This window comes from Hemitrygon akajei, chromosome 10 (assembly GCF_048418815.1).
Source record: "Hemitrygon akajei chromosome 10, sHemAka1.3, whole genome shotgun sequence".
Taxonomy (NCBI): Eukaryota; Metazoa; Chordata; class Chondrichthyes; order Myliobatiformes; family Dasyatidae; genus Hemitrygon; species Hemitrygon akajei.
Window position 1 is genome coordinate 146,898,236 of NC_133133.1, and position 14,424 is coordinate 146,912,659.

The 14,424-nt window shown below is 40.9% G+C and overlaps 1 protein-coding gene across 5 annotated transcripts in view; it reads right to left on the reverse strand.

The window, feature by feature from the left end:
• The window catches only part of cacna2d4a (calcium channel, voltage-dependent, alpha 2/delta subunit 4a), a 370,881-nt gene that overhangs the window by 296,677 nt on the left and 59,780 nt on the right, over positions 1–14,424 (reverse strand). For all 5 annotated transcript variants that reach the window (XR_012100619.1, XR_012100620.1, XM_073059275.1 and 2 more), the window contains exons 6-9: positions 13,975–14,106; positions 9,028–9,088; positions 3,677–3,827; positions 3,094–3,168 (exon numbers count right to left, since the gene is read on the reverse strand). Coding sequence is in view for 3 of the 5 variants with exons in the window: in XM_073059275.1 (XP_072915376.1) it covers positions 3,094–3,168; positions 3,677–3,827; positions 9,028–9,088; positions 13,975–14,106 (419 nt within the window). In the remaining 2 variants the exon portion in view is untranslated. The remainder of the gene's footprint in view (positions 1–3,093; positions 3,169–3,676; positions 3,828–9,027; positions 9,089–13,974; positions 14,107–14,424) is intronic.

Sequence of the window (14,424 nt, forward strand, 5' to 3'; positions counted from 1 at the left end):
TGAGACTTAGGAAACGAGATATCGGCTTTTATTGACTGGAAGAATAAACAACACTACATCCTGGGGAAAATGAGGGAGAGCAGCAGCCCACAGTCGCCTTTATACAGGGGTCTGTGGGAGGAGCCACAGGAGCAGTCAGCAGGGGGTCTGTGGGAGGAGCCACAGGAGCAGTCAGCGGGGGGTCTGTGGGAGGAGCCACAGGAGCAGTCAGCAGGGGGTCTGTGGGAGGAGCCACAGGAGCAGTCAGCAGGGGGTCTGTGGGAGGAGCCACAGGAGCAGTCAGCAGGGGTCTGTGGGAGGAGCCACAGGAGCAGTCAGCAGGGGTCTGTGGGAGGAGCCACAGGAGCAGTCAGCAGGGGGTCTGTGGGAGGAGCCACAGGAGCAGTCAGCAGGGGTCTGTGGGAGGAGCCACAGGAGCAGTCAGCGGGGGGGTCTGTGGGAGGAGCCACAGGAGCAGTCAGCGGGGGGGGGTCTGTGGGAGGAGCCACAGGAGCAGTCAGCAGGGGTCTGTGGGAGGAGTCACAGGAGCAGTCAGTGGGGGGTCTGTGGGAGGAGCCACAGGAGCAGTCAGCAGGGTCTGTGGGAGGAGCCACAGGAGCAGTCAGCAGGGGTCTGTGGGAGGAGCCACAGGAGCAGTCAGCGGGGGGTCTGTGGGAGGAGCCACAGGAGCAGTCAGCAGGGGTCTGTGGGAGGAGCCACAGGAGCAGTCAGCGGGGGGAGGAGCCACAGGAGCAGTCAGCAGGGGGTCTGTGGGAGGAGCCACAGGAGCAGTCAGCAGGGGTCTGTGGGAGGAGCCACAGGAGCAGTCAGCGGGGGGTCTGTGGGAGGAGCCACAGGAGCAGTCAGCGGGGGGGGGGTCTGTGGGAGGAGCCACAGGAGCAGTCAGCAGGGGTCTGTGGGAGGAGTCACAGGAGCAGTCAGTGGGGGGTCTGTGGGAGGAGCCACAGGAGCAGTCAGTGGGGGGTCTGTGGGAGGAGCCACAGGAGCAGTCAGCAGGGGGTCTGTGGGAGGAGCCACAGGAGCAGTCAGCAGGGGGTCTGTGGGAGGAGCCACAGGAGCAGTCAGCAGGGGGTCTGTGGGAGGAGCCACAGGAGCAGTCAGCAGGGGTCTGTGGGAGGAGCCACAGGAGCAGTCAGCGGGGGGTCTGTGGGAGGAGCCACAGGAGCAGTCAGCGGGGGGGGGTCTGTGGGAGGAGCCACAGGAGCAGTCAGCAGGGGTCTGTGGGAGGAGCCACAGGAGCAGTCAGTGGGGGGTCTGTGGGAGGAGCCACAGGAGCAGTCAGCAGGGGGTCTGTGGGAGGAGCCACAGGAGCAGTCAGCAGGGGTCTGTGGGAGGAGCCACAGGAGCAGTCAGACAGGTATATCTAGTTCACCACATTAACCAAGGCCAAGATTTTGTCCAAAACTTCAAAAGAAGGGTGGCTGTACATTTGTGTGAAAAGTGAGAAGAAGGAAGTACCAGAAAATCTGTATAAATTGTCATTGAATTGCAAAATGGCAAATATAACACTGCTTTTCAAAAGGGTGTACGGGGCATCTAGAGAACAATCATTCAATCTACAGTAGATGCAAGGAAATGTTTAGAAAAAATAATCAGGGAAAGTATTAAGAGGCACTTGGAAAAATTTGAGTGATTAAATAGAATCAGCAGGAATTCATTAAAAAGAAATCATATATGATTAAAATGATAGGATTTTTATCAGTAACATAGGAGGTTGATTTCCAAAAGCTATTTGATAACTTCCCACACAAATGGATGGAATTATAGGAACATTAAAAGCACCAATTGAAAAATTGACTTAAAGAAACAAATGCATAGAGCAGCATAAACAGTGTTTTTCACATTGTAGGATGGCCTATGATGACATTCCTGAAGGGTCAATGCTGAATCCTGGATGTATGTGCCCTTAAATCCTGAAACATGGTAGGACATATTGAAGAGCAAACACAAGGAAATCTGCAGATGCTGGAAATTCAAACAACGCACACACAAAATGCTGGTGGAACACAGCAGGCCAGGCAGCATCTATAGGGAGAAGTACTGTCGCCGTTTCCTGACGAAGGGTCTTGGCCCGAAGTGTCGACAGTACTTCTCACTATAGATGCTGCCTGGCCTGCTGTGTTCCACCAGCATTTTGTGAGGGCATATTGAAAGAGCATTTAGTTAGGCATATAGGATTCTATTATTCACAAATAAAGGGAAAGCTCTTTGAGACTGTTTAAGACACAAGTCATTCTACAACTAAAGTTTTTGTCCATTATTTGTCATATAACTTCAGAAAGATTGTAAAGAGACAGTACAGAAGAGATTAACAATCATGGTTCTAGTCATAAACATTTAATTATATGGTTGTTTGAGTCAGGATATAGTTTGGATATGGAATAGCATGCTAGTTCAACATAACCAGCTGATAGTAATTAGAATCTTATGATACAATATTGTAGTGTGGTTAGCTTGACGCTATTCCAGCTCAGGGGATCAGAGTTCAGAGTGGTGAGTTCAACCCAGAGTCCTCTGTAATGAGTCTCTGTACATCCTCCCTGTGGAATGTGTGTGTTTCTTCTAGGAGCTCCGGTTTCCTCCCATAGTCCAAAGATGTACTGATGGGTTAATTGGTCATTGTAAATTATCCTGTAATTAGGTTTGGGTTAAATTGGGGCTGTTTGGGGTTGCTGGGTGTCTCAAAGGGCTGGAAGATGGAGAGGCCTATTCCATGCTGTATCCTCAAATAAAAAAAAATGAAAACCTGGGGCATCTTGAGATGAATTAGGTTATTTGTAAGTTCAGCTAACAAGCATTGGTCTATATCTTTTCTTCAGCCTGTAACTCACTTCAGAATCTATTACTACATATCCAAATGCCAATATATTTAGGTTAGATGCCAGGTTATATCTTTCCTTTGGACACTGTTTATTCAATATGTTAGCTTCTTCATGCTTGCTACACCTAAATGAGACACTAGCCAGCAATTGACTTATAAGCATCCATTATTTTATGTACTCTTTTAATAATTACTGCACAAGTTGATCTGACAAAAATTTCCAACAATTCACACAGTTCTTAATAGAACTAGGTAAAATCCTTAATGCTCACCTCTCGGTTATCCCTGTCAGCCTGCACTAATGTTCCTTTGAAGCAGGGCTCAACATAATGAACGTAGTCATTGTACTGGAAGAAGAGGAAAACAATTTGTACTTTTAGGAAATGCCTCACTGTGGTCTTTCTCTGCAGAGTAGCCTGCAAGGATATGGATGGAATAGAGGTTTAGTGAAAGTATAACGTTCATTTGATGGACCAGACGATGTGAATTCAGCTGCATCTCCTCTCCATTCACCTCTCTCCAGCATGACAACAGCTCCGATAACTCTCCAGTGTCGTTTGAGCATACAGCTAATATGTGAATCAATCAGTGAAAGTTTTAAAAGAGCTTTGTTTAACTGGAAATAAATGTAGATTAATAAATTATACATACTACAGGACTTCACACTAGCATTTTAGATGCCCTCAAGCTGGCAGACAATACAGTGAGGATTGTCAGCCGCAAGTGCATTAGGAATCACCAATCCTAAAGATAACACAAGAAACACAGCAAACTCATGTGAGGTTACAGAAATGATACAGCTTTTAACAACTCAAGAAATGAAGCAGAGACAACTTCAGCCGGAGTTTTACTTACAGCAATAATATTGACAAAATCATTTTCACCCAGCGTATCCAGGATTGTATTGATGGTATGTTTGGCAATTGTCATTCTGAGACCTTTCATACTGCCACTGATATCTAACAGTATGATGATATCCTTTGGGGAAGTTGCAGCCTGAATATACCTGCACAGAGAAAAATAAGGAAATTAGAACACAAAAACCATGGAGGAAGTCACGGAAGCTGGGAAATCAGGAAAGAGAATACAGATTGGACTATACCCACATTACAAAAGAGGAAAGGTTGGCAGTCTTAAAGCGCATACAAGTGAACAAATCCCCAGGGCCTGACCAGCTGCGTCCTAGAGCATTGTAAGAAACCAGAAAGAAAAAAGTTTGGCCCCGGCAGAGATATTTATATCATTGTTAGCCACAGGCAAAGACTGGAAGGTGGTTAATGTTCTGCCATTATTTAAAAAGGGCTGCAAATACAAGCCAGGGAAACATAAGCCAATGAGTCTTCCATCGGTGGCATACATTCTACTGGACTCTTCCTAAATCTGCACTTGGAAAATGCAAGGGTTCTTTAGGAAAACTCAACATAGCTTTGTACATGGAAAGTCATGTCTCACAGATTTGATTAAAGTGTTTTGAAGAAATTATCAAGAGCATTAATGAGGGCAGGGTAGTAAACATTGTCTACATGTACTTTAGCAAAGTTATTGACAAGGTCCAGCATGATATGCTGGTCCAGAAGGTTAGATTATTTAAGATCCAAAGTTAGTCAACTGGATATAAAATTATCTTGGTAGAAGGAAACAGAAAGTGGAAGGAAACAGAAAGTGGAAGTGGCAGAAAACAACTGCTGGAAGAACTCAAAATGTCAGACAGCATGTGTAGAGAAAAGTGGGTAGTCAACATTTTGGGTTGTAACTTTTCATTTAATAGTAGAAGGTTGTATTTTAAATTGGAAACCTGTGACCAGCAGTATGTTGCAGGGATCGGTGTTCGATTGATCCACTGTTGTTTGTAATCTATATTGATGATTTGGATCAGAATGTTTGCAGATGACACCAAAATTGATAGGATAGTGGACAGTAATAAAGGTTATCTAAGATCACAACAGAAGGATAGGAAAGATTAGGGAGGGTATAGTCTGTGCAGGAGAATGGATCTATCTCAGGAAGGCAACTTGGCCGGCATGACATCAGATCAGACATCTATGTCTCCATGTCTGAGAACTAACTTTAGTTCAGACCCCAACTACTATGGCTTGGGGAGGAGGAGGGATGATCAGAGAAGGCATAAGGAATGGTCCATTCCCACTGACTGCAAATCCAGCAAATCCATTGTTTCCATCTCACTGATCTTTATGCGGATGGACTGTCCACAAATCGGGCATTAGTAACCAGGGGAAAACCTGCAAAAGATTTTAGGATTCTCCTTAATCTTGCTTGTACGGCAATTTCATGTCCTCTTTTTGCCTTCCTAATTTATTTCTTTTTCTTTCCTACATCCCTTATAAACCTCAAAGGACTCACTTGAAATCAAATGCCTAACCCTTCTTATTTCAAATATTCAATTTCCTTTGATAACTAAAGTTCCCTAATCTTACCATCTTTGCCTTTTATCTTCACAGGGACAAGCAGCCTCTTAGCTCTTACTAACTTCTTGCTTAAAAGCAGCCCCCTCCACCACTTATATTTTCCCTCTAGCAGCTGTCTTCAACATGTCCTCCCTTATATTGTAAAATCATCCCTTTCCTAATTTAAAACATTAACATAGAAACATAGAAAATAGGTGCAGGAGTAGGCCATTCGGCCCTTCAAGCCTGCACCACCATTCAGTATGATCATGGCTGATCATCCAACTCAGAACCCTGTACCTGCTTTCTCTCCATACCCCCTGATCCCTTTAGCCACAAGGGCCATATCTAACTTCCTCTTAAATATAGCCAATGAACTGGCCTCAACTGTTTCCTGTGGCAGAGAATTCCACAGATTCACCACCCTCTGTGTGAAGAAGTTTTTCCTCATCTTGGTCCTAAAAGACTTCCCCTTTATCCTTAAACTGTGACCCCTCGTTCTGGACCTCCCCAATATTGGAAACAATCTTCCTGCATCTAGCCTGTCCAATCCCTTTAGAATTTTATACGTTTCAATAAGATCCCCCCTCAGTCTTCTAAATTCCAATGAGTATAAGCCTAGTCGATCCAGTCTTTCTTCATATGAAAGTCCTGCCATCCCAGGAATCAATCTGGTGAACCTTCTCTGTACTCTCCCTATGGCAAGAATGTCTTTCCTCAGATTAGGGGACCAAAACTGCACACAATATTCTAGGTGCAGTCTCACCAAGGTCTTGTACAACTGCAGTAGAACCTCCCTGCTCGTGTACTCAAATCCTTTTGCTATGAATGCCAACATACCATTTGCCTTTTTCACCGCCTGCTGTACCTGCATGCCCACCTTCAATGACTGGTGTACAATGACACCCAGGTCTCGTTGCATCTCCCTTTTTCCTAATCGGCCACTGTTCAGATAATAATCTGTTCTCCTGTTCTTACAACCAAAGTGGATAACCTCACTTTTATCCACATTAAATTGCATCTGCCATGAATTTGCCCACTCACCTAACCTATCCAAGTCACCCTGCATCCTCTTAGCATCCTCCTCACAGCTAACACTTGGATCAACTTTATCTTTCTCTATAACTATCTTGAAACTTACTGAACTATGGTTACTGTTCTCAAAGGGCTCCCCCATAGTCACTTCCATCAAGCCCTCATTCACTGAGACAAGGGAGAGTACAGCCTCTAGCAAGGCTCCCTACACACTTACTTAAAACCTTACCCCATCTAAACCCTTCAAACATAAGCAATCCCAGTTAAAATTCCACACTATTACAATCCTATTCACGTTCAAGTTTAATTGACATTCAACCATTTGTGTGAATGCAACCAAATAAAACAGCGTTTCTCTGGGGCTGAGGTACAAACCACAGAACCAACAGTCAAACAGTGCACACAGTACATAAAACATGTATATTTACAATAGCAGAAAAACATAGTCACAAAAAATATAGCCCAAGTCCCTGAACGTCATGGCCTGTAGATTGATACAGCATAGGATGTTGTCCTGGAGCCATGTTTCTGCAAGAACAAACACGCAGCAGTTCCCCATCATGTGCCAGTGCAGCCACACAACCAAGCACAATCCAACTTGCCTTCCACTGAGCGAACACTGGAGAGCAGCACCGATGGGAGGGACCAGGCCCCAAACCAGCACGGATTCCAGCGCTCCTACAGAGATCTCTGCTCTCTCTCCCACACTGTCTCCTCTCCTAGACAGCTGCCAAAGGTGACATCGCAGCATGAGGGCCTGGTCCACACAACAAACCAAGGTGATGCAGCTCCCCTGATGAAAGTCTGGTCAATGAACCAGTGAATCAGACTTGCGGTATTCTACATTACCAGTGTTCAACAGGGTCTTGTGATCACAATGAAAATGTCCAAGATAATCATTTGCACCATTTGTTGGACTGTGCACCGCCTCCGCACAACAACGCTGCACAGCAAGTCTGGGTGACAACACAGTCCAGCTCCAACGCCATCCGGCAACTCACTAGAACTATAGTACGTGACGTTCTTATTATACAGCAGTGTCTTGCAAATGTAAAAGGAAGTAAAGGATGAACAATTAAACCACTGGTTGGACCCAGAGATGCTGCTGTGACTGTGCGCACACCATCTTATAGGAGGAGTTATTGCTTTAACACACTACTTCAATTAACTTAGACAAAATTTCTAATTCCTACTGATTATTTGGTGACTCTATCCGTTTGGACCAGACATCCAACTGAGACCTGGTCATGTGTTTGTATCTTATTCTTATATCTGTACTCACTGGTGCCAGTTGTAATTTTGAATTAAGTACATTTAGGATCCCTTTATTAAATTTCTTTCTGTGCACCGTGCACCTTGCAATCTGCTTGCTATAATTTATTCTTCTTTCTTGCTATTTCACTGATACTATTCTTGCTGCTAGCCCTCTCCCCCAGAATGTTGTGCAGCTGCTCCCATTGCATCTTTGACCCTAGCATCTGGGAATTAACACGTCTCTCGTTTGTAGCCAGTCTGTACTCCTAAGTATCAAACTCCATCACTCTGCTGTTTTGTGCTTATCGCTATATTTATTGTTGTATTTATCATTACAATGTATACTGTTTACTCTGGTAGCTTCATACAAGCAAAAATTTTATTGCATCCTGGTGTATATCACAATAAACTAATCTAATCTAATCCAATGTGTACCATGATCCCCAGCCAATATTTTAGGGATCAGCCAGTTTCTTGTCTCATGTATGGCCTCAAGGTATGGAAAAAGTCATAAAGATTAAAGAGAACAACAATAATGTAAGAATTTTAGAGAGATTTGGGGGATACTACAACTTTTGAATCTTTAACACCTTCTCTTGTCACAAAGCATGCCGGATTGTTTTCAATATTTTCTGCTTTTATTTCAGATTTATATCACTGTAGATTTTTCATTGTTCATTTATTTCTGAATTTTTAATTGCCCACTTCCAGGCATACATTTATCTCAACTATGTCAGTGCATATGCAGTCTTAGCCTTCCTTAGATTAGGCATCTTTACACTTACTAATTATTTGCCAATTCAAGATGGCTTCAACTTTGTATGTAGATGTGAAGCGTGGATACAGAAAACTGCAAGACATTTTCAGAACACTCTCTAGGAGAATTCGGGATACCTTGAACAAAATAGATTAGAACTAATACGTCCTTTCCATGGACTAGTAGATATTTACAATTACCTTTCAGCAAAGGACGTTCAATGCATATAAGCACTATAATGAATAAAGTTAATGCATAGCTAAATATTAGAAAATAGCAAGCCAGATGACTTAATGCTTAAATTATACAAATACCTATAATATAAACTCTATAGATTGAGTGCTGGTAAATAGGATTAGTGTGCATGGGCATTTAATGGTAGGTAAGTAAGGACAGAATGAGCCTGTATGGCATGGTTCTGAGCTGTAAGACTCTATGACTACCAATACCACATTTCTTACTACAGTAAATTACACATAACCCAAAAGGAAAAAGGTTATTTTACACCAAGATTCTCCCACTTTTCATTCATGACCTTGATTAGAAAATCTGCACTGGTGTCTTCAGACAATAGTTTGGTTAATTCAGGTGATGGCACAAAATGAAGCAGAGGACAGCTTCACATATATTCATTCAATGAGAACTAGACTAATTTCACTTTTACTTTCAATTGAGACAGACATCCAAACAATCTCAAATGCAACTCACTCTTGAATCTTGCTAATGTATCACTATAAATTACATATATTTCCTACCAGCCTCTGTTCCTGCAGTCAAAAGAAATGACTCCATTTCCATCTGGCTTCCATTTTATACCTGTAGAAGTGGGTAAAAACATGATTATTGACTGGCATGCAACAACATGACACGAGTTGTGACTCAGTCAGTAGGACCCAATTAGAGTCTCATTCCAGACTCATGGCCAAGCATACAATGCAATTCAAAGAGTGTATTATGCTCAAAGGCGGTTTGGGGGGCTGATGGACTTACTCCTGCTCCACTTTCTTGTGTTCTTATTAGCCCATTTAGCCTACAATTATATCAAGCATGTTACGTAATGAAAATACATCCTTGATTCACTTTTTTTCCAAATATGTTATGCTTCCTTGGTATATTGGGAGATTCTACCTATCCCATGTGATACTAAATCAAAATCCATATCCTTTCTCAAGTAAAAAGCTACTTATTGACCAGGATTATTAAATGCAACAATGGAAACAAGTTCATATACTTCACAAAGTATTATATAATAATATAATCTATGTCAGCTATCAGAAAAAAATGACTCCACTTTATCAACTTTCAATGATCAGGAGACAGATTAGTAACTACCCAAGTTAACTGATGCAGCATTTAAGGCTGATTTGTGTGTACGGGCTACGCCACAGCCTATGCCGTAGCCCTGATTTTCACTTTGGCGTCGCTCTATGCCGTAGTGAGTATGTGTTGGTGTGCGCCAAAACGCTAGTTGGCGGTGGGGTTTCTATGCCACTGTGTTGAGTTTCTTCGTGAAAGACATGGACAAGAAAATGCATTTCAAATATTTTCGCATGTCGGAAGGTAGATTTGATGATCTGGTTCATCTATTTCGCTTCGGTGTACAGACACGGCAGAGAAGAAGCAACCGGAAATGCGTAGGAGGAAATGCAATGCTACCAAGTGGACCAATCACAGTTGTTGCAGTCTGCATCACCACGACACGTTAGTTACTTTTTTGGGGAGGTGCACGTCACTCTACAGCGTAGGGTACGCGATACCTATGGCGTAGATGCGGCACAAAAGTATAAATCAGCCTTTAGAAGTGCTAGCAAGTGCAGCAAATAAGGTTGTGCATATTGAAATTTGATACAGCCAGCTCAATGAGAATTCTGGGTTAGGTTCATTTCGCTATTACTGGCTGAAGAGTAACAGCAGTCTTTTCCATGGGCAGGAGGAAGGAGGACAAGGAGAACACAAGAAGGAGTAGTAGGAATGTCTATCATCAGCTCTTCCCCCCTCCCTCCATAAGCCTACTTTGAGCATAATGTTGAATTTGTACAACTGTCTTTTTGTACAATTGTATAACTATCTTCCCTAAATCCATAGGGAAAATGCAAACACAAACACAAAATTGTATTTACACTTTCCCTATGGATTTACTGGTAAATGATTCTTCACAGGCCTAAATGGTTGACTCTTTATCTTAAGACAATGACACCCAGTTCCAGACTCTCTGGCTACTGCATCATCTTGTCAAAGCACTAAAAAATATTATGTTTCAACAATTTTGCTTCCCATGTATTCACTCCATGAATTTACGCTCATTCTACAGTATGTGTCCTCATAGGATAACTTTTCTATCTCAGAATTCAATGTAGTGAACGTACATTGTGGTCTATGTGGTGGAACAAATATATCTTTCCTTTCAATTTAAAAGATTTATGGTACTCTAGGCTTGGTGCCATTGGAGTCCAGATTCTAAAACTGTACCAAAATTCCATTTTTTCTTATCTTCCATTCCCCTTGAAAAAAAGATGTACTGGTTAGAGCTTAAAATGGAAAGATATTTTTAACTTTTCAGAAGTTATTGTAGGGGTAATGCTACCACATGTTACAAAGAATAGAATTTTGTCATTGGTTCAAATACAAAGGACATGACAAATACATGAAGCAGGAGAGGTCATGTGGAAGGTGGTGATTGTGGTTCTGAATGGCATATCGATAGAGTTTTACCTCCTTGCAATTTGAAAATAATACTATTAATCACAATAAGTCAGCACAGTTAAGTGCATTTTCTGAAATGCATGGATAATTAAGTATTTCTCTGAACACTACTCTGAAAATCAATCATGCAATATACTGTATGTTACTCATAAACTACATACAACTGACGAGTAAAACTGTTCACGAAAGGCAACTGAAACTTCCTAGTATAAAAAGTGCTTTATACATCTTCGAGGTGCATAATTCCAAAAATGTTACATATCTATATATAAAGAACACAAGGCACATAATAGCGATATCAATGTGCTATTTAAATTGAACGTACTGTTGCAACAATAGAGTATAAAAACAGATCTGTGAAATAATGTGATTTGCAAGCAGGAAACCCGGTCCTCATAGAAGAAGGCACATCTGCTTAAGTGCTCTTTAACTATACTAATTTGAGCTTCACCAATATTAGTGGATCTCCTACAGAAGATTGGCATTGGTATTGGTATTGGTTTATTATTGTCACACTTACCAAATTCAGTGAAAAAGCTTGTTTCCATACTGAGGCAGTGAGAAGTATAGACAGAGTCCACAGAGATAATGAAGAATTCAGCTCAAATGCGCTAATGACCAGAGCTCTCAGGACTTTGTGAAAGAAGCCACTTTCTTTAGGAATGCACATCTCATCTACAATGTCCATTCAAGAGTAAGAGAGCTGGGGTTCTCATTCCCACATCTATCCTAGTAATCTTAGCATTAGATCACTTGAAGCTGCTCCATTATTCCCATTTAAAACGACACTTTAAGAACTGCAACCAAAGCAGGATATTGCGCAGACAGCAAGACACTACCTGTATGTCATGAGTGTAACAGTGCCAATGAACCTAACAAGATGCTATTTACATAGCTAATAACTTGTATGTCATGAATGCATAGAAATTTCTATACTGCAGCTCCTAATTAGGCTGATTGAGGTTCACCATTTTCAAGCACTGTAAAATGTTTTAGGCCCACCTTTTGATTTAGAAGTAAAGCATGGATAAGTTTAATAAATAAAAATTCTATTCCTATATAAGAAATTTATAAAGTAGCTGTTCACAATAGAATAGAGCTCAAGTCCATCAAAGTGAATACTACTAATTACAGTAATGTATATTTCTGAATAGCAATCAGTTCTTCTTGAAGTACTGACAAATACTCTCGCTTCTCACCATTAACCCTAGCCCTTGCATTCAGCAGACCTAAGGTATCTAATGCAAGGGGTTGCAAATAAATCCATGGGCATTCATAAAGTACTTTTACAACCTCAGAATAAGTGCTTTGCAGCAAATTGTGTACTTTTGAAGTGGTGTCACTATGGCAACTTGAATAATGTGGCAACCAGTATATTCGCAAACTCCCAAATGCTGGTGCATTTGTCCTCCCAGTCAGCTGCAGGACTCATTATTGTAGAAAAAGGAACATTGAACATCTTGTGGAAGCCCTCAGCTTAATACTGGAGTTCTGTTAAACTATTATTTCATTTTAATGTTCTTTATTATTTGTTAATACTTAGGAGTCTTAATTACATCTTTATTTTAATTATTTAAATCTATTTTAACAGTTTTTAAACATCCCTGTCAGAAATATTTAATGACAGTTCAAGCTCTTTTGACCACAATGAACTGCGTTCAAGAAGAGTACAGATGGGCAGACACCATATTCTTGTCTGGTTCTTCATGATTTAGTCCATTATGTTAACAACTAAATAACCAAATCCAAGATGCTGTTTGACTTGACCAGGGATAACTTGTATGCTTTTCTTCAAAATAGCTCAGTCAAGAGTAGATATGGTTTCTGTTTGCCATCTTATACAAGAAAATACTATCACAATTCAGAACTTTTTGTCATTGCATGGCAAAAATAAAGAATTTGTACATGGAAAGCACAGAGGATTGAGAGTGGAGATGTAGAAGTTGGAAGGATTGAGGTACATCAGCACTTGGCTATAAGGCAAACAAATTATTTCAGCATTCTAGCTACAGATAAAAGTACTTATAAGCATTAGACCTATATTGATTTTTACCACAATGAAGACTGACAGGTGGAATAGTGATAGAGTCTATAGACTGATTGCATATCAACATATGAAATGTGTTAACTCACCGTGATAAACAAAGAACAGATAAATAAATAACTAGCCAGGAAAACTAAAGATTTAAAGAGACTGATGATATGCTGATAGTGAGAGTACATTAATTCTAATTAGCTGAAATTTCCAAAAATTTCCATTTATGATGGCATGTTGAAAGCATCATTTTCTCTCAGACACTAAACAACTGTTGCTCATTAATTTCATTCCAGTTATTTATGGTTTTATTTATCAATTTGTTTGCCAGGAGCAAGCCAGTTATTACAAATGGGTTTCATATTTAAGGCATTAAAGTTTTTGTGATTTCTTTAAAAGCAGCGATTACGCTTTGGGCAGACAATTCCCGAGGGATACAAATTAACTAGGGAGAATCCAGCAGTTTCTACGTACTTGGTAACCCTCTCAGTCATCTGTTCAGGAACACTAATAAAATGTATACATAGATCTGGCATGATAAAACAAGAGCTGGTGCCTTTCCTGGCAGAGGAATACACAGTCAATTGGTCAAAGTAATAAAAGTTAGCCCCAGAATAGATGTTGAGATTTTTCCTTGCCTTTGGATTATGGATCTCAGTTGCAGGTCTAACAGCAGGAGCAAGAGAAGCTGCCCTCAGGCTTTGTTACTGAAATGCAATCGATGAAAAAGGAAAGCGCAGACAGTGTGCCCATCAATACATCCTGATGGACTGGTTCTACTCTCATCTGGGGCTATTTGATTAATCTATTTTCTTGCTGCAGCTTTTCTTCACTATATATCACATAACATGAGAATAATCATCAGGGAAACATCATGTTTGAATACAAACCTTCCAGTACTTTGGGGAAATAATTCCATTCAAAAATATTAACACTCTTCTTCTGTAGAAACTTAAATATTTACCTGGGTAAAGTCGAAAGAAACCAGTGGAACTTCCAAAGTATTGCCAGGTGAGAGTTGGGTCTTGCATGAAGTTTTCATAAAAGACTGTATTTAATGCTTCTGACCAATAAACTCCATTCAAAATGTTAGGATCTATTGAAATAAGATAACTTAAGATTATGATTAATTCTGCACTGTTGCATTATTGCGTCAAGAATTAACCTGGATCATTCTCACTAAAGTTGCTATGATAATTAAATGTTATTATTACTGCTTCCATACAATGTGGGTATGATTATAACAAGTTTTCCCTTTAAAGCCAAGCTTAACAGACTTCAGTAACTCTTCACTTCCACAGAAAATTCCATTACATGACTCAAAAGAATTGCAGAAATTCCTCCAGTGAAGTAGGAATGCTGCAATAATGAACAACTAATCTGTGCTATTTTATCTTTCTGTTTAAAATTCAAT